The 19,622-nt window shown below is 39.5% G+C and overlaps 1 protein-coding gene across 2 annotated transcripts; it reads left to right on the forward strand.

Annotated features, from left to right (window-relative positions):
- Positions 1-1,164: 1,164 nt before the first annotated feature.
- On the forward strand, positions 1,165-18,614 carry LOC108697661 (something about silencing protein 10). 2 transcript variants are annotated; one of them, XM_018227913.2, is made up of 16 exons: positions 1,165-1,548; positions 3,531-3,615; positions 4,724-4,780; positions 5,119-5,175; positions 6,899-7,004; positions 7,407-7,487; positions 7,716-7,840; positions 12,383-12,529; positions 12,778-12,849; positions 13,498-13,538; positions 13,733-13,829; positions 15,264-15,392; positions 16,565-16,698; positions 17,149-17,206; positions 18,058-18,165; positions 18,468-18,614. In XM_018227913.2, the coding sequence occupies exons 1-16, from the start codon at positions 1,532-1,534 to the stop codon at positions 18,555-18,557; spliced, it is 1,404 nt and encodes a 467-aa protein (XP_018083402.1). In that variant the 5' UTR covers positions 1,165-1,531; the 3' UTR covers positions 18,558-18,614. The 2 variants fall into 2 exon arrangements, with proteins under 2 accessions (XP_018083402.1, XP_018083403.1); XM_018227914.2 differs by lacking the exon at positions 3,531-3,615.
- The last annotated feature ends 1,008 nt before the right edge of the window (positions 18,615-19,622 follow it).

Below are 19,622 nucleotides of genomic sequence, written 5' to 3' on the forward strand. Positions count from 1 at the left end.
AGTTACACGTTGATGTGTATGTATGTATTTGTGGAGTGTGTATAGTGGTGAACGGGGAATGTGAGGAGAAATATAGTGTGGAGTGTAATGTGTGCATGTCAGTGCAGGAGTTTAAGTGAAATTTGCAGCAGATGTAATGTGTGTCTTGTGTGCTAAGTTAAACATTGCTGTGTATAGTTGCAAAATAGTGAGTATTGGTGTATATATGGTGTGGATGTATGGGAAAAGGAAAACTAAATGAGGAATGTGATGTGTGTGTGTCTGTGCAGAAGTGTCTCATGGGACGTTGCTTTTTTCACAGCTAGATCCTTTTAAGAGGGAGTGATTGCACAAACCAAGGCACATTTTTAAAAAGTCAATAGGACCACCAAAAAATACACGCATACAATTGCCTGAGATTTGCCTGACAATTGAGGCAATTAATTGCCTGACAATTACAAAATAGTTGCCGGGGGCTTTTTAGCTGGCAGTGCAAGTAAATCCAGTATAAAAAGGGGTCACTGCAGTTTATTTTGCGGACCTTCCACTTGACTTGAAAGTGGTGGTTGACTAGTTCTCTACTGGGCCCCACTGTGCAGGCACTGCTTTATTTTAGTAAGATTTTTCATTTTATGAATTGGGATACTTTTTGGCTACTTTTTTGATAGTCTTTGGCTGGTTTTGTAATGAAAACCTGGCAACCCTGCTGACGGCTGAGAAGAAGGGAGGGTAGAGAACGGAGGTATGACTGCAGATTTGGAGAATGAGTGATGGTAAAAGCACCAGACGTCCTAAAATGCGTTCCGTAAGAGGCATTAGGTCCTTTCTGAGGATAGAAACTGGCTCACTGCCATATGAATCATCTATTTCCTGTCCACTAGAGGGACGGTCCTTTCCAGGGATAATAACTAGTCACTACGCTAAGCCTGGGAGGCTGGGAGCTCAGTAATAGATAGTTCCGCCTCAATGCCTTTTCCTTTCTAGCTTTTTCCCTTACAGGCAGCTCCATGCAGTGGCAGACATTGGGTCTGTAAATGTTTCCATATTATAAGCGCATGCTGCGTGCTCCCATCCTCCTATGTTATGCATGCATAGCGCACTTACTAGCACTTACGTGGCTCACGCCTGCTTTCGGCGGTCGTCATAGCAACAGCGTAAGCAGCTTGCCAAACTGGTGTAGCGCCAAATGTGTCCGGCTGCAACTAACACTCGCGCCAATGTTCTTTTCAAACCATATTATAAAAATTACACGGGGGTTTGCAGACATTTGCAGCCTTTCATGCGGGGCTCTACCCCATTACAGGCTGCTAGAAATTGTACTTGAACAAGAGGGAACTTTTGGCAAGTAAAACGTGGTCCTGTTACTTCCTTGGCTTACTTCCTGTCTCTGACTGATACAGCGACTGGGTGCGTCTGGACGGGACCTCTAAGGAAGTGCAGGCACTGAAAGAGTGGTCCGGAACGTTTAGCGCTTCGTTTGGTTTCAGAGGAGGTATTTGGGGGAAGGACAGGAAGTAGTTCCAGGCGTGCGGAAGGTTTCTGAGCAGACAGCATGGGGAGGACTCGCAGGTATGGAGATGTGGCCAGGTTGGGGATAATTGATTAAAGGGCGGAATAGTTACAATGAAATACAGTATGGTTCCGCGGGAGTTATCAGCATACTCTGTGGGTCGCATGCGGGGACCAGGATAGGGGGGTAGATATTGAGAATGGCCAGTTCAAAGTAATTTTTCAATTGGTATTCTTTATTTATTTTGTTTTTAAATCATTTGCCTTTTTCTTCTGATTCTTTCCAGCTTTCAAATGGGGCTCACTGACCCCATCGAAAATAATTTTTAGTATTTTATAGAATGGCCAGTTCTAAGCAACTTTTCAATTGGTCTTCTTTATTTATTTTGTTTTTAAATTATTTGCCTATTTCTTCTGATTCTTTCCAGCTTTCAAATGGGGCTTAATGACCCCATAAAAAAACAAATGCTCTGTAAATCTACTTTTTATTACTCGTCTTTCTATTCCGGTCCTGTCCCATGCATATTCCTGTCTCTCTTTTTCAATTGAGTGTGTGGTTGCTAGGGCCATTTTAACCATAGCAACCAGATGGCTGAAATGGCAAACTAGAGAGTTGCTGAATAAAACCACAAATAATTAATAATAAAGAATGAAAACCAATGTGTCTCAGAATAGTAATCTCTGCATCATACTAAAAGTTAACTCATAGATGAACAACCCCTTTAAAGGAGTGGTTCACCTTTACGTTAACTTTTAGTATGTTAAATGAGGAATATGGCCAATTCTTAGCAACTTTTCAATTGGTTTGTATTGTCTATTTTTTATGGTTTTGTTTTTTTAATTTTCCTTTTCGTCTGACTCTTTCCAGCTTTCAAAAAAACAAATGCTCTGTAAAGCTACGTGTTTTTTGTCATTGCTACTTCCTATTTATATACCATTCTTTTATTCAAATAAATTCATGTTGCTATGGTAATTTTGACCTAGCAACCAGATAGCCGAAATTGCATACTTGAGTGCTGCTGAATAAAAAACAACATAACTCAAATAATAAAAAATGTAAATTAATTACAAATTACCTCATAATATCACGCTCTATATCATACTAAAAGTTAACACAAAGGTGAACATCCCCTTTAAAGGAACAGTAGCACCAAAAGTCAAAATTTTACAGTAATTAATATATAATATACTGTTACCATACGCTGGTAAAAAAATAAATAAATAAAAAAGTATGTTTGCTTTAGAAACACTATAATAGTCGGCCCCAGATTTGTGGAAAGGCTACAAAGCTACACAGCAGCTTGTTTATATAAACTACTGTAGTGTTTCTAAAGCAAACACACGCTTTGTACCAGTGCTGGGTAACCGTACATTGTTTTAATTACTTTGATACACTTTCAGTTTTTGGTGCAACTTTTCCTCTAAAACTCTGCTTGTAAATTCTGATCTCTTCACGATAAGTGGGTGCTTATGGCAATTAGCCTAAAGGGGACTTTTATCTATTTTAGATGAAAGTTCCTTACATATCTGTAAATATACTTTTCAGTGGGTACCCATGTATTGTACCCCAAAATGTCTCAGCCCTGTAAAGCCGTGTTTCGTGCTGTTTAGTAAATTATAGGAGCCTCCAAGGGTTAGCTGGGTTTACAACATTTAACTTAAGATTTATTTTGTTTCATGAAGAGCATTTGGCTTTTTCTTCCCATTCATTAGGAACGACACTGTTTAATATGCAAATGGTTTAGGGTGGCCCTTTCAAAACTGGAGTCAGACACACTGTGCTCAATGCAAAGGGTAGAAAGGGGAGGTGGGCCTTTCGGATTCAGCTGAACACTAACAAAATTATCACTTTTGGCTCAATCCAGGATTTGGCACGTTCCTAGTCATTGATGATATGGTGCATCAAATATATGGGCTCCACTTGATTTAACTGAAGTCCTAGTCCAACAAACATATATGGCACCAAGGTTAAGTAAAGAGGATCTGTAGAAATTAATACTGTAGTTTATGGTAATAACTCTGGAAGCAAATTATCATTGTAGGAGTCAGAGGTTCCAGAAACCGAAAGTAGACAAGGATGTATATGATGAATCCTTGGCTAAAACAGACATCCCTTCCACTAAAGAGGTACAAAGTGAAACATAATTATGTTTTCCAGACTTCATATTCATGGAATAACTGTGTCCCCAAGATATGTGCAGCAGGGAAAATGAGTATTGAACAGATCAATGTTTTTCTCAGTAAATATATTTCTAACGGGGGTATCGACATGAAATTTACACCAGATGTCCGTAACAACCCACGTAAACCACATATATAAAGAACTCAAAACAAAAAAGTCCAATTAAGTTATATGTAGTAAAGTTGAATGACACAGGGAATAAATATTGAACACGTTTACTGAAATGTATTTAATACTTAATAGAAAAGCCTTTGTTGGTAATGACAGCTTCAAGACGGCCTGGAGAAGCTAGTCGCATGCATTGCTCAGGTGTGATTTGGGCCTCTTCTTCTATGAACACTGTTCTTCAGTTCTTTCCATACATTTTTAATTGGATTCATTGTCTTGCTTAAATCTCCACCCTCATTTCATCTTCAGCATCCTGGTAGATGGCAGCAGATTCTTATCAAGTACATCCCGGGACATTTATCCATTCGTCCTTCCTTCAGTTATATGAAGTCTGCCAGTACCATATGCTGAAAAACATCCCCACACCATGATAATCCCACCTCCAAACTTCACTGTTGGTATGATGTTTTTGGGGTGATGTGCAGTGCCATTTCACCTTCAAACATGGTGTGTGCAATGACATTCAATTTTGGTCTCATCTGCCAAGAGTATACTCTCTCACAATTTCATTGGCTTGTCCAAATGTTGTGCAGAAAACTTTAAACTAGCTTTGACATGCTTTTTCTTCAGCAGTGGAGTCTTGCAAGTTGAGAGTACATAGAAGCCATGTTGGTTGAGTGCATTATTTATTGTTGTCATTCCACATTACTACACATTTATGGACTTATTTGTTTTGAGTTCTTTGTGTGAATTACTTGGGTTGCTACCAACATCTGGTGTAAATTTCATGTCAATAGCCCCATTAGAAATATATTTACTGAGAAAAACGTTATGTTCAATGATTCTTTTCACTGCTGTATGATTGCTGTAATAGCAGTTTTATTTGTGGTTTGGAGGATGCAAGGATAAAGGGGTTGAACTAGAATGTTCTTTCTCTTCCAACAGATATCTTCTGACTATTTCAATGATGAAATTGATAACTTCCATGAAGAAAAATGTAAGGTATGCAACGTACTTGTAACTGTAGTAACTGATGAATGCCAGACAAATAGTCTCCACTTGTGTAAAGGTTGCCATAGACGTAACAATTACAATCTTTCCTGGAAAAGATCTTTATATTGATATTATTTAGAGGATGGCCATAGTATTATATACTGTAGTAGTGTTGGATGTGTGTAGTGTGTGTAGATTAATACATTTTTATATTGAAATATCGGCTTTTCATCATTTGGATTAAATTGCTATTTATTGTCTTCTATTTGAAATTAACTTAAATGGGTCTGAGACAAAAGAGCTACCCAGCATCTGGGCATTATCTTATGCTCATATATGTGTTTCAGAGCTTAATGAAAAGAGGAGTGGAGTTTGACAGCGATGAAGAACAAATGGACAGTGAGGTATGTGCATGCAGATAATAAAGGGGGAGGGGGAAGTGTTTAGTTGTCGCACCAGTGTATGTAGCAGAGCTGAACCCAATGTTAATTATATTCAGCCTAGAACATTTAGGCCTACGTTAATGGGGTGTAACTAGTCATTGTAAAAACACCTAAGACTGCCATTCACGTCTTGCCATAGAGAGATGTGAAATTCTCTGCCCACGGCTGAGGATGACATTTGGTCGACTTCTCAGTAATATCAGAGCTAGATTTCTGTGCAGTTGTCCAATAGTCGTCACCAGGTCTGCCATAGGCAAATATTAATTTACACATCTTTATGGGAATTGGTGCCAGGCAGAAAGGAGCATTTCGGCAACAGTTTATTTTATTTTTTTTACGGATGCACCGAATCTAGGATTTGGTTCTGGATTCAGACTTTTTCAGCAGGTGTATTGAGAAGGGCTCTTGTTCAGTCAGTAGAGTGATTAAACTGACACACACAAGTAAAACAAACATAAGAGATTTATTGATACTTAGCTGAGGGACCCCTCCATAAAATGGCTCAGCAGCAATTCCAACATAACCAGGCACTCTGAAGTCCAGGCAGAAGTCAAAGAGCCTCCCCCCAAATGAAGCTTTATATATGTTTCCCCCACACAGGATATAAGAAGATTTATACATTTTATCAGCTAGCATACTATATATGGTAAAAACTACACTTAGCATACTATATATGGTGAAAATCAAGCATTAACCAGTGTCACATTCCTTGAATTGCCAAAAGCTCTAGACGCCATCTTTAAAGGAGAAGGAAACCCCCAGGGCGCTAAACCCCTCCCCCCCTCCCCTGTGCTGCCCCCCCTCCCTCCTCCCCCCTGGCCTACCTGTCCCCCTGGGCAAATGCCCCTAACTTTTTACTCACCCCTCTGCGCAGGTCCTGTCCACGGAGTACGCAGTCGCCATCTTCTCCCACGCGCGTCTTCTTCCTGCTCTGATCGGCGTTTTCTGGCGCATGCGCAGTAGGAACAGGTACCGGTACGGCTCTACTGCGCATGCGCCGAATGTCACAAAGTGAAATCGGAAAACTTCGTGACATTCGGCGCATGCGCAGTAGAGCCGTACCGGTACCTGTTCCTACTGCGCATGCGCCAGAAAACGCCGATCAGAGCAGGAAGAAGACGCGCGTGGGAGAAGATGGCGACTGCGTACTCCGTGGACAGGACCTGCGCAGAGGGGTGAGTAAAAAGTTAGGGGCATTTGCCCAGGGGGACAGGTAGGCCAGGGGGGAGGAGGGAGGGGGGGAGGGGTTTAGCGCCCTGGGGGTTTCCTTCTCCTTTAAGGTGTTGTTCTATTCTCTTTATCTTCTGCTCTGTGAATCACTCATTTTCCTTACAGCAGGATTTGGCCGAATCCTTCTTCCTAGCTAATCCGAATCCTAATTTTGCATATGCAAATTAGGGGTGGGGAGGGAAATCACATGACTTTTTTTCACAAAACAAGGAAGTAAAAAATGTCTTCCCCTTCCCACCCCTAATTTACATATGCAAATTCGGGTTCGATATTCAGCCGAATCTTTAACAAAGGATTTGGAGATTCGGCCGAATCCAAAATAGTGGATTCGGTGCATCCCTAATTTTTTGTAATGCCCAAACGGAAATGGCATACAAAGACTAACGATTCAGCACCACAATAATTTGTATATGTTGAGCTTCAATAATAAAATTCACATGACTTATATATTTAGGATGAGGTTATGCCACTTGACATCCATGAAGAAGATGAGGAGGAGGAAGAAGAAGACGGTGACCAAAGTTCGATGGAAAGTGACCTAGAAGAGCGTCGTAATGATGGTTGGGCTTTATTTACCAGTTCCTCTGTACTCTTTGTTCTTTGTATATTTAATTATGTTATCAGTAGGAAGAAGCAGCATTTTATGTCTGTCTCTCTCTAAAACAGAACTGTGCTTAATTAGTGCAAAAGTGCAAGTATTAATTCTTGTTACTAGTTGGCATGCTGCTTCTTGGAGTAGCTTAACCTGGTTTGGAGCAGTGATTGGTAACCCTGGCTTTTCCTGGAGAGATGTCACTTCTAAAATTATTGGTGTTCCCATTTTAATTGGCTACTGCAGTGTGAGTCTCCCCAAGATAATAACCTGTATGGCGTTGGAACAAGCTATAAATTTCCAAGATATTTGTTATATAGTTTTCCTGGTGATCTAACGCTGTACACACAATTTGCTGTTTTATTTTTAGGGCTTCCAGATGAAATGGCATGGGGACAAAGGAAGAAAATCTATTATGACACAGACTACGCAGAATACCAGGCAAAAAAAAGTATGTTACTTATAATCCTGACAAACTGGCATTGTTTTTTGACAGTACAGAACACTGCTTTAAAAATCTGCATTTAAAGATTAAGAGAATTGATTAAGAGAATTGACCCAGACAGCAACAGCACATGTGTTGCTTTTTAGAATTATTTTTAGAACGGCATTATATTTCATAGTTTTGTGCTGTACAGCCAGGGATAAATAGCCCAAGCATTTCCAATAACCTTTGCAGAACAAAAGAAAAGCAAAGAAGAAATGGATGCTGAGGCAGAGGAAGAAGAAGAAGAAGCTCAAAATATCCAGAAGCGATTGGCAAAAACCCTTAATGAGGAAGACTATGGCTTGGATTTTATTGAGGTACCTAACTGTGTTTTTCTCAAGTTACCTTGGGGCACATTGACTGTGGATAATCTTATAATTTTCTGGAAGAGGATAGGAGAATCTTTAGTGTGCAACCTGTAAAAACCCTACATGTATTGCTCACTTAAAGGGATACTGTCATGGGAAAACATGTTTTTTTTTCAAAACGCATCAGTTAATAGTGCTGCTCCAGCAGAATTCTGCACTGAAATCTGTTTCTCAAAAGAGCAAACAGATTTTTTTTATGTTCAGTTTTGAAATCTGACACAGCTGCCCCAGTCATGTGACTTGTGCCAGCACTTTAAGATGGAACTAGTTTCTGGCAGGCAGTTATTTCTCCTACTTAATGTAACCTTCAGTCTCAGTGGGACTAGCAGGCAGCTGTTATGTTGTGTTTTAGGGAGCTGTTATCTGGTTACCTTCTCATTGTTCTGTTGTTGGGGGGGGGGGTTGATATCACTCCAACTTGCAGTAAAGAGTGACTGAAGTTTAATAGAGCACAAGTCACATCACTGGGGGCAGCTGGTAAACTGACAGTATGTCTAGCCCCATGTCAGATTTCAAAATTAAATATAACAAAATCTGTTTGCTCTTTTTAAAAATGGATTTCAGTGCAGAAGTCTGCTGGAGCTGCACTATTAACTGACGCGTTTTGAATAAAAAATGTTTTCCCATGACAGTATCCCTTGAAAGTAAAAAGGGTCTTTGCCACAGCAGTAAGTTTGTCTGTAAGACTGTTTAGTAATATTCCTATGTAATATGCATATGTCAGTCTTCTTTTGCACTCTGAAGTATGTTAATTGGAAACATATCCAGTCTTGCAAACAATCTCTCAGAAAGCGTATTCGGCTTCAATTCAAATCAACAAATAATGAGTGTCCTTGCAAGCTGTCCCTTCAAATGAACTTACAAATCACTGATCTGCATGAGGTTGCAAACTAATTTCTGTCACGTCAGGGGGGGGGGGACACAGGAACCATGGGTTAAAGGATTCCTCCTACCAGGAGGCAGGACACTGCAGTGACACAGAATTGCAGACGCTCCCTTTCCCTCTTACTCGGCCAACAGGGCTCCGTTTTTTCAGTGTCCTTGTTACAGGAGGTTAGGACTGGCCTCTAGGGAGGCCCTAAACAAGAATTTCATTGGTCGGTGGTTAGCACTGACAACTGGGGTGAGACCTGAGCCATGCCCGGTCTGTGCTCTATGTCAGCCCCCTGTCTGGGACATAGTGAGACTCCATCGGTAAGAGGGTTATCCCCCCTGTTGTTCCCCTTGGTGGAACCCCTGCTTTCAGCCATTCATTTAGCCAGGACTTCTTTGGGCACGCAACGGCGGCACCGTATTGCCGTCTATATCGAGTTTCCCAGCACGCGGTCACATCATTCCGACTGGTGGCTCTACTTCTGACTGGTGTGAACCTCTCTGACACTCTCCTCTGACTCAGCCATGTTGAGATAGATCTTGCCGTCATCGGGGGCACAGATCCTCTCTCCGGGCAGGGACATAGCCAGCACTGTGGAGGCTGCTATTTCGGTAAGATCTATCCCAAAATGGCTGAAGGAAGGGGGGGACTTATTTACCAGGGTCTGCAGGCAACCTACCTCAGTAGTAACTTTCTCAGCAGGCACCGACTGGATCTACCATAGCACGCAGGAATGCTACTTATCCTGGTGCACACAAAGGGACCTTGACTTCTGGGAATGCCACATTCCCTCAATCTTAGAGTTCTTCCAATCAAGCTTGTTCAAGGGACTCCGTCATGGGTCTCTGAAATCCCAAATATCAGCTCTTGAAGCTTTTTCACCCTCATGGACTCCCTTCAAACCCCTGGATTCAGTTGACCCCTGTCTCCTCATGTGGAAGTGTTCTTAGTGGCTATCTCGTCTATTCCCGGGATCTTTGAGGTATGGCCTCATCTGGAGTATGCAGTGCAGTTTTGGAGTCCTTAAGAGGGATATAAATGAGCTGGAGAGAGTGCAGAGATGTGCAACTAAACTGGTTGGAGGGATGGAAGATTTAAATTATGAGGGTAGACTGTCAAGGTTGGGGTTGTTTTCTCTGGAAAAAAGGTGCTTGCGAGGGGACATGATTAGACTTTACAAGTCCCTTGCTATTTGTCTATAATAGAGGACACAATAGACAAATAGCAGGGGAACTTTTTACCCATAAAGAGGATCACCGTACCAGAGGCCACCCCTTTAGACTAGAAGAAAAGAACTTTCATTTGAAGCAACGTAGGTGGTTCTTCACAGTCAGGACAGTGAGGTTGTGGAATGCACTGCCGGGTGATGTTGTGATGGCTGATTCTTTTAATGCCTTTTAGAGTGGCTTTGATGATTTCTTGGACAGACTTAATATCAAAGGCTATTGTGATACTTAATTCCATAATTAGTATAGATATGGGTATTTATAATTTATGTGAAAGTAGGGAGGGGTGTGTGTATGGATGCTGGGTTTTCATTTGGAGGGGTTGAACTTGGACTGTCTTTTCAACCCGATTTAACTGTAATTATATGTGTCCCTCCAGTCGGCTGTTTCTTGAGTTCCTCCCTCCCTCAGTTAGGGACGTCTTTGGTATGTCCAGTGTCGGACTGGGATGCCAGGGGCCAACCAGAAAGCCTTAGACCATGGGCCCACTTTCCAAACTATTTTTCCTCCTCTCCTCACTCAACCTCATTATTTTCCTTGTCTTTTCTATCTTCATACTATACTCTTCCGTTATTACACATTTTTTTCCCATAAAAAAATGGGGAATGACCATGAAATAGGCTAAATGGAAGCAAGAGGCCCACTGACACCAGGGCCCACCGGGAGTTTAACTGGTATCACGGTGGGCCAGTCCGAGAGAAAAAAAGATTTATATCCTCGCCATTAAATCCTTTTCGTCCAGTCGTAAGGGAGACACAGGACTTCTTCGTTCTGCTTGTCAGCCTTATATGTTGGAATAGTTTACCTGTAAATATGTTCTGTTCGAGTTCTTTGTTTGCAACTGAGTACTGTTGTCTGAGTGCTGGTGTAAAGGGGGGGGGTATGCAATTCTGATGTCACTGTAGTGTTCTACGGCCCTTTACCCCATGGTTCCTGTGTCCCAGTTACGAGTGGAAAGAAAAGGATTTAAAGGGACTGTTCATCTTCCAAACACTTTTTTCAGCTCAAATGTTTTCAGAACGTTCCCCAAAAATAAAGACTTTTTTCAATTATTTTCCTTTTTTTTAATTTTTTTACAGTTTTTCCAAAATCTAAGTTTAAAGGTGGCCATACACGGGCAGATAAAGCTGCCGATATCAGTCGTTTAGACCAATTTGACAGCTTATCTGCCCGTGACGGGTCTTCCCGATCGATATCTGGCCACCATATTGATCGGGAAGGTTTGATTTTTACCCGACCGACCCGTCGGAGCCCCTTGGCGTATCGTAATCCGTTCGTTCGACCATACGGCCAAACGTTCGGATTACCACCAATATAGCCATGCCGTTAGTGGCATATCGGGGAGCGGATCTTTGAGTCTATGGCCAGCTTAAAGTTGAATGTCCCTGTCTCTGGTGTTTGAGTCTGGCAGCTCAGTAATTCAAGTGAAAATTCTGAACTGTTACAATTTCGCAACATTTAGTTGATACATTTCTTAGCAGCATCTCCATTGATACTATTGTATCAATTCTAACATCTAAATTAAACCCAGAGATTCTGCTCAGCAGGGCCAAACACAAGAAATGTATCCATTCATAACAGTTTACAGGGTTGGCGACCCCCCTCCCAGAGCTGCTTTAGAAGATATAAATGAACTTTATACTTCAATATGGGAAAAACAGTCACACATAGAAAATAGAAATTAATTGGAAAAAAACTTTTTCTGCTGAACTGTCTGAAACCAACTGAACTGAAAAAAGTATTAAAGTTGAACAACCCCTTTAATGGTGAGTACATAAATCTTCCTACTTTACTTAGCACATGGTTTACCCTGAAACCATAATTATGTTGAATGTTTTGTGTTCTATAAATCCAGAAGGGGTAGTTTTGGCAATCTTAAGAGACTTTATGGATTTTGAAGAGTTTTCCATTATTTTATTGATTTATTAGCCAATAATTGGTTTGAATGTCAATAGGGTAATCTGAGAACAGAGCTGAACTGAAAATAATTCACGTGCATATATGAAATTTAAATGGCTTTCTAATAAATAATCTGGTTTGCAGCAAAAGCAATTGGTTACATAAAGCTGGAAGGGCTAATTCTGTGACTCCTGTTGAAGAAATGTATGCAAGTGTAGCCCCAGTCTATGTGTCTGTTTAACAAATCAGTTAAGTCTCCATATATAAAAAAACATATACCTTCATGTTTAAGATGCACAAGGGGTGTTTACTAGTTCTTAGACAAAAACAACCAAGAACTGCCTATGAGAATCACTCTGTTTGCGTTACATGTGAGCAATAATCACATTGGGGGACTATTTGCACATGAAAATGTATTTAGCAGAGCAGAGAACCTATATAATAGATGCTTTTTTATGAACTATTTTTTTTTATCTAAAACTTTATTTTTAGGCATTTGCAGAAAAGCAAAGCGAAGAGAGACAATCGGAACAAAAAATCGTCAAAGACTTAAACAAAATGTCTGAAAAAGAAAAGAGAAAGCTGCTCAAGAAGGAATCTCCTGAGTTGCTGGAACTTATGCAAGATTTAAAACTCAAGGCAATGCAGACATCTGTTAAACTATTTTATGTTATTACCTGTATTTATGCTTTATATCATAGAATCTGTTATCCGGCTATGACGTGCCAGCAAAATATATGTCTCCTACATTTGAAGGTCCCTATAACTCCAGTATGGGGTTGTGATTGCCTGGCAACAAAAAGGTTTAAAGTGGCCCATGTGCTTTATAGAATGTGGAAAGTGTGCTTATTTTACCATTACTCTGAACATTTTTTTTTATAATCTAGTTGGCAGAAGTCAAAAATGATCTGGAGCCACTGCTTAAACTTGTGAAAGATGGAACCATTCCTGAAGGAAAGGTAACAAATAAGCATGGTGATCTACAGGAATATTGCAGTTTCCCCATATAAAAATAAGACTTTCTTCAATACAATTTAATAACAAATTCTGGGCAGTTTAAATAGTAAAGCCCCCTTTACTCGCATACTGATCCCAATTGACCCATGGCCACCAGCTGCTTCATTTGAAATCCATCAGTGGTGCTTGGCATTCAGCACTTTCATTTTTCCTCTCTTCTATATTGTCTGTTTACCAGTTTTGTACAGGTATGGGACCTATTATCTAGAATGTGTGGGACCTGGGGCTTTCCGGATAACGGGTCTTTCTGTAATTTGAACCTTAAGACCACTAGAAAATCATATAAACATTAAATAAGAACTGACTGGTTTTGCTTCCATTAAGGATTAATTATATCTTAGTTTGGATCAAGTTCAAGCTACTGTTTTATTACAGAGAAAAAGTAAATAATTTTTAAAAATTTGGATTATTTGATTATAATGGAGTCTATGAGAGACGTCCTTTCCGTAATTCAATTTAATTTCCGGATAACGGATCCCATTAAAAAAGTTTTTATGATTTAGTGACAATTTACATTTCTGCCTTTGAAAGTGAATTTTGTATGTTTGCTTCCCTCAAATAAGAATGTACTATTTCCTTTTGTTTTCCAGGGAAGTAAATATCTTCAGACAAAATACCAGCTATATTTAAAGTAAGGAAACGTTGTCAGAAATAGGTAACCTAAGGCACTGTGGGTGTTGTGAAATGGCACCTCTCACTTAGAGCATTATGGGAGGTGTCATCTGGCAGTATCTGAAGTGCTGCAGGATTCATTCATACTTTTTGCTCTCTGATAAAAGTTTTTATTTTTTTTCATTTCTCATTATGTTGATCTTTTCTTTGCAGTTATTGCACAAACATCAGCTATTATTTAATTCTGAAAGCCAAGAGAATCTCAATTGATGGTCATCCTGTAATAGAAAGACTTGTAACTTATAGAAATGTGAGTAAAAATGAACTTATTTGATTTTCAGCTTTTCATTTCTCAATAAGCTATAAGACTAGAAAAGTTAGGGTAAATATATCTATATTCAGACCTTTATCAAGATGCCTAATAGTTTGTACACTGTGAGGCATCTTGATAAAGTTCTGAATGCAGAAACATTGATTTTGCACAATAAAAGGATTTTTAAGCAAGTTCTGTGAGTGCCGAGTCTTTGCTGTGGATGTGCTTGCTGAACTACCACCTGGCACCCAGGCAGATTTTGTGGGGGGTATGCCCTCCATTACTATGGTATATATATATATATATATATATATATATATATATATATATATATATATATATATATATATATATATATATATATATATATATATATATATATATATATATATATATATATATATATATATATATATATATATATATATATATATATGACTTCTATAGATACAAGGTTAAAGAATTGAAAAACATTTTTTCTCTTGAGAATATAGGTCCCTCCTAATGTATGTCAGTGTATATAAGCTTTGCACCAACTGTATAAATTAAATTACCAATACTTTTTTGGAGTTTTGCAGTTGTGCACTTTATGAACAAGGACCCTTACACATTTTGTTTTGTTTTTTAATTCCATTTCATTGTTTTCTATGTGCATGTACCCACGGCAACGAACTGCTGAGCTTGTTTGTATCAAAGATCCACCGCACAAGTAAACTGCTGTATATAAGAGCCCTAAATTGCCTTTAAAGGGGAAGGAAACCTAGCCGGCGTAAACCCCCCACCCCCCCTCCCGTTTGTTGCCCACCCTGGGCGGGCCAGTCCAGGGAGTTCACCGACGACATCTTCTTCCACGCGATCTTCTTCCTGCTGTGAACGGCGTTTTGGCGCATGCGCAGTAGGATCATTTCGCCGGTACGGATCTACTGCGCATGCGCCAAAAGTCACGCGCATGCACAGTAGATCGTAACGGCGAAATGATCCTACTGCGCATGCGCCATTCAAAGCAGGAAGAAGATCGCGTGGAAGAAGATGTCGTCTGTGAACTCCCTGGACTGGACCTGCGCAGAAGGGTAAGTAACAAGTTAGGGGCATTTGCCCAGCGGGACGGGTAGGCCAGGGGGGAGGAGGGAGGGTGGGCAACAAACGGGAGGGGGGGTGGGGGGTTTGCGCCGGCTAGGTTTCCTTCCCCTTTAAAGTCTGAACTAAGCTTGACTTTATGTAACACAGACGGCTTCATTGTGCATTATACACCTGATTTGAAAAACAAAAGGGTTGTAACATATGTTTACTAGTATTGCTATATTAATACATCATAATGTACAGTATGTATTCAAAATGCTTTGTACAGTAAATTGTTGATATTATTTTTGAGATTTTCTAATATGCTAACTTTATTACTAATATTCTTTTTTTTTTTTTCTCTCTATAAAGCTGATAAATGATTTGAGTGTTGTGGATCAAAGATTGTCCTCCGAAATTAAGCAACTTCTAACTCACGATTTCAAGGGAACAAAAGATTCCTCCAGCTTACCAAAGATTTCTAAGACAATTGCTACAAAGGTGAGGGTTGTTTTGGGAACAAATGAATTCACAGCTAAAGGAAGCAGAGCTAAATTAGAGCCCCAGTATATTATATATCTGTGCATCGTTACCTGTGCACACAATAAAAGATTGCAAAATCCTGAGCAACTGCTTTAAGACCTTCTGGGCCTGAATTATGCAGTTTCAGTGACAAATCCACACCTTATAGAGGATTTTTAGGATACTGGGCAAACACTGTTCACTCTCTGTATGAGTTTGCCTCCAAAGTGTTGCAAGGACCTTTAACAGTTGGCTACTTTAAAGATCATGACCCTAGCAACCAGAGTGAGGCCTCAATCCCTTATGGTGTTGCGAAAATAAAAATTGTATTAATTTTTAGATAGCCATACAGCTGGCCAAACAAGCAGATGTTATACCAATATGTTCACCTTGAGATGGGCATAATTGGGCTGCTTGATTGTTCGGCTCTTGGGCTGAACAGCCTGATCACAAATTCTGGTTGTTAGGACAAGGACGGCATTGAAGAGCGAATGTGGTCTTCACTCACATTTTTCAGACCTGCTCAATCGATATCTCCTTGATTTTCTACCAGACATTGATCAGGCTGTTCTGCCATAAAGCCACAAACACCGGCCAAGAAGCTGCCACGTTTATTTTTTACATTTTTCTGGCACATTTTAAATGATTTCTTTAAAATATAAATATTGGTTTTATTGCAACATCATTGTTACTAAATGTGCTCTGTTCAGACAACTTTTGTATGTAGTCTTACAGTATGCCACATGGTATGGGTTTTGGGCATTTTTTTCACCATGGTCTGGCATAGAGACTAAGAACCCAATCAACTCTTGCCGCCTCCTATTGAGTTAAGTGTAAAATGCATGAGTTTACCAGCCCTAGTTATGCTGAAAAGTGCTAGTTCTGGCACTAAACTGATATGCCAGGGGCTTATGTCAAGCACTTTGGTGCTATGCTAAAAAAAAATAAAAAATGCACAGAACAAAACGCCTGCAATCTGCCCCGTGTGCTCAACCAAAACCTCTCTAAGTCTGAGTTGCCTTCAAATAGTTCAAACGTAATCTACACATCCAAAAGTCATGTATAAGATAATATTATACTGTATATAATGCGTAATTCATATTGCTTCAAGCCATATGCTTTTATAAATCATGTTTATGCATGTGTTATAGCGACCTTTGTCTGAGATCCAACATGATGATGATGATGATGATTCCGATCTGGATGAGGAAGCTGCTTTGAAATACTATAAGCAGATGGAAGAGAAATCATTACAGAAGCGAAATCGTGGAGAAGAAGATCTTGTGTAAGCAACTTCTATAACTGCAAAATATCCAAGGGTGTTTGTGAGATAAGGGAAAGTGAGCATATCACCTTGGGCCATTCCTGCATGGGGCAGTAAATTGCCACTTGCAGGAAACTTTTAACGGGCTACCTCAGAGCACCTGAAAACTTGAGTATCCAATAGGTGCATGCCTATTTCACATTCCTTGTTGGCTCTTTATTGCCCAAGTGTCACCATACAGAAATTTTCATTTTGAACTAGGAACTCTGATTGGCAAGGGTGCCAAATGAAAGAAAAGCTAACACAGAACAAAAAAATATAATGAAGTGGAACCAAACCTCTGGAACAGAAAATGAAAACCCTGTTTTATCATCGTAGAAAACTAAATTATAAAAACCTGAATGATGTTTTATAGTTGTATGAGTTACTGCTAATTTGGTGCCATTTCTAAAATACATTCTGTTTTTTCAGCACTGGCCTTCCATCTGAGGAACTGGATCCGAATGCAAAAAGAGCGATCACATACCAGGTAACACCTCAGATTGCTGTGCACAGGACTTTGTATCTGTACAGCACTGCAGTGGGGAAAAATGAACCTTTTGCACTTTGCCTTGTCTACATTGTGTAGCCTATGAGTATTGGGTACTGTATGATACAGGTCAATAAACCTGGGACCTTTTTATTAGCACTCCACTGCATCTTCAAGAAGGAAGTCTATAACAAATATAAACATCTGTGAATTTGTAGAAAAATAAACCATGTACAATTTGATCTCTGGGGCAAGTTTCCGTTTTCTTCAATACATCAAGCTATATTGCAGCTCTCTTTTTCAAGATGCAACAAAAGCATAGGCTCTGCACTTTACACATATGGCACATACAGTATTATTTATTATTCTAGAATTAAATTGACATTTAATGTTTATGTCCAATAAAGCTATACGACACATGGATTTTCTTTCCTGAAATATTTTCCTTGTGCTTACTCCTGATTTGACAGGGGATAAAAGGCTGCACTTGTGCAGCTTTCTTTGGAGAAGGCCCAGCTATTTTCCAGTTCATAGCCACAGTAGATAGCCAAAGTACATAGCCAGTCTTGTTAATGTACACACATATGGGTTGAATGCTGATAAAGAGAACACTGTTTCAATCTCAGTTTTTTGTTCTGTGTGCCGTTAGCCTTATGTAAAGACCAATATAAGCGCAAAATAGGAAAAGAAGTGAGATGCTAGATTTGATGCTAGACTGTATGGCTCAATAAGGGAAGAGGGTGTTTAGTTTTAAAGTGGGGGTACTGAAGGCAGCAGCTAATTTTTATAAACGTCCATATCTAGTCTAATGATATAGCTCTAGTTTCATGTATTCTGGGGTCTCTTTTCAGATTGCAAAGAATAAAGGACTTACACCTAAAAGAAAGAAGTTGGACCGGAATCCCAGAGTTAAACACAGAGAAAAATTCAGACGTGCTAAAATTCGCAGAAAGGGCCAGGTATATGTAAACTGCATATAATCCTTTTTCCTTTGCTTATTTTATTTAATAGCTGCATATGGGCATAACAATATGAAAAGCAGACTAGGGGGCATATTTATCAAAATCCGAAATTGAAAGGACATTGCATTCTGGTTTGTGGTGTTCCTGTTAGACTGTTCCTAGCAATTTGAAATATAGCACATGTTTAAGATATGTTGCAGTAGTTGGTAAATAGGTGGACATACTTGTGCTAGACACTGGTTAGATCCTTTAACTTGAAGTAATTTGTTTAATGCTCACCCTCTTACCTCATCTTTAAGGTTCGTGAGGTGCGTAAAGAAGAAACCAGATATTCTGGGGAGTTATCTGGAATTCGAGCTGGAGTCAAGAAAAGCATCAAACTTAAGTGAAGAGTTTCCAAGACCCACTTCTCATATATGTATAATAAAGTATTATTTTTCATCATGTGACTGCCCCTTTTTTATTTTTTGTTTGTGTGGGCGGGGGAATTGCTAGATTTAAATCATTGCTACCTTACTTGGCATACTTATAGTAAATGAAAATCAGTTGCATATCTCACACATAAAGTCCACGAAACTCAGCCTTTCATAACCTTTTTATCAATAGTTATCCTGAGAAAAGAAATTATCAACATGGCTGAAAGTCCAGTGGCAATAACGACTCTCAGGCCAGCAATTCCCATTATGCTGAAATAGTCAACGTGTATGTACCAATGTAATCTAATTTAACATTCCAGTACACATTTAGGTGCTTAAAACTTATTTGTAATTTGCTTGGGGCTCAGCCCCTCTCAAGCAAGTTGGCAGACTATTTGTTCAAAACAAATACCTCCACAATCTATATACAATTAGGACATATTTATATAGTGCTTTGCATATATCACCCCCTAAAAAAAACCACATTTATTAATCTGAAATCTTGGAGATTTTACTAGTTGATTTACATAACATACTTAACACTTAAAGGTACCAAATATTTGTACTGAGACAAAAAATGACAAAATAAGGCATTTGCTGGTTGCATAAGTATTCCTCTTCTACGTCAATATAGATGCAAATGTTTGGTTAGCCTCTACCAGCTTTGCACATCTGTATAGTCTGCATTTTTTCACAATCTTTGTGATTGTATTGAGTTTTGGACTTTGCTCATTCTAAGATATTGATGTTCTTTTTTTAAAGCCCTTCGGTGTAGCTTTGGCTGCTGCAACATTTGTCCCAGTCTCAGACCTCTTTGAGAACATCCAGAATTGTATTTAATGCCATTTGCCTGACCCTAAATCATGACATTTTTCTCCATTGCTTCTCACAACACTTCCAAAACCCAGCAGTTTGTGGCAAGCAATTGGTAGGTGTCCCATGGATAAATTCTTTGTTGCTTTTCTGACAATTTCCCTTCTGAGTTTTCCCTCTCTATGCGTTTCCATTTCCATTTTTTTATAATTGCAGAAGGTATTT

This window comes from Xenopus laevis, chromosome 7S (genome assembly GCF_017654675.1).
Source record: "Xenopus laevis strain J_2021 chromosome 7S, Xenopus_laevis_v10.1, whole genome shotgun sequence".
Lineage (NCBI taxonomy): Eukaryota > Metazoa > Chordata > Amphibia > Anura > Pipidae > Xenopus > Xenopus laevis.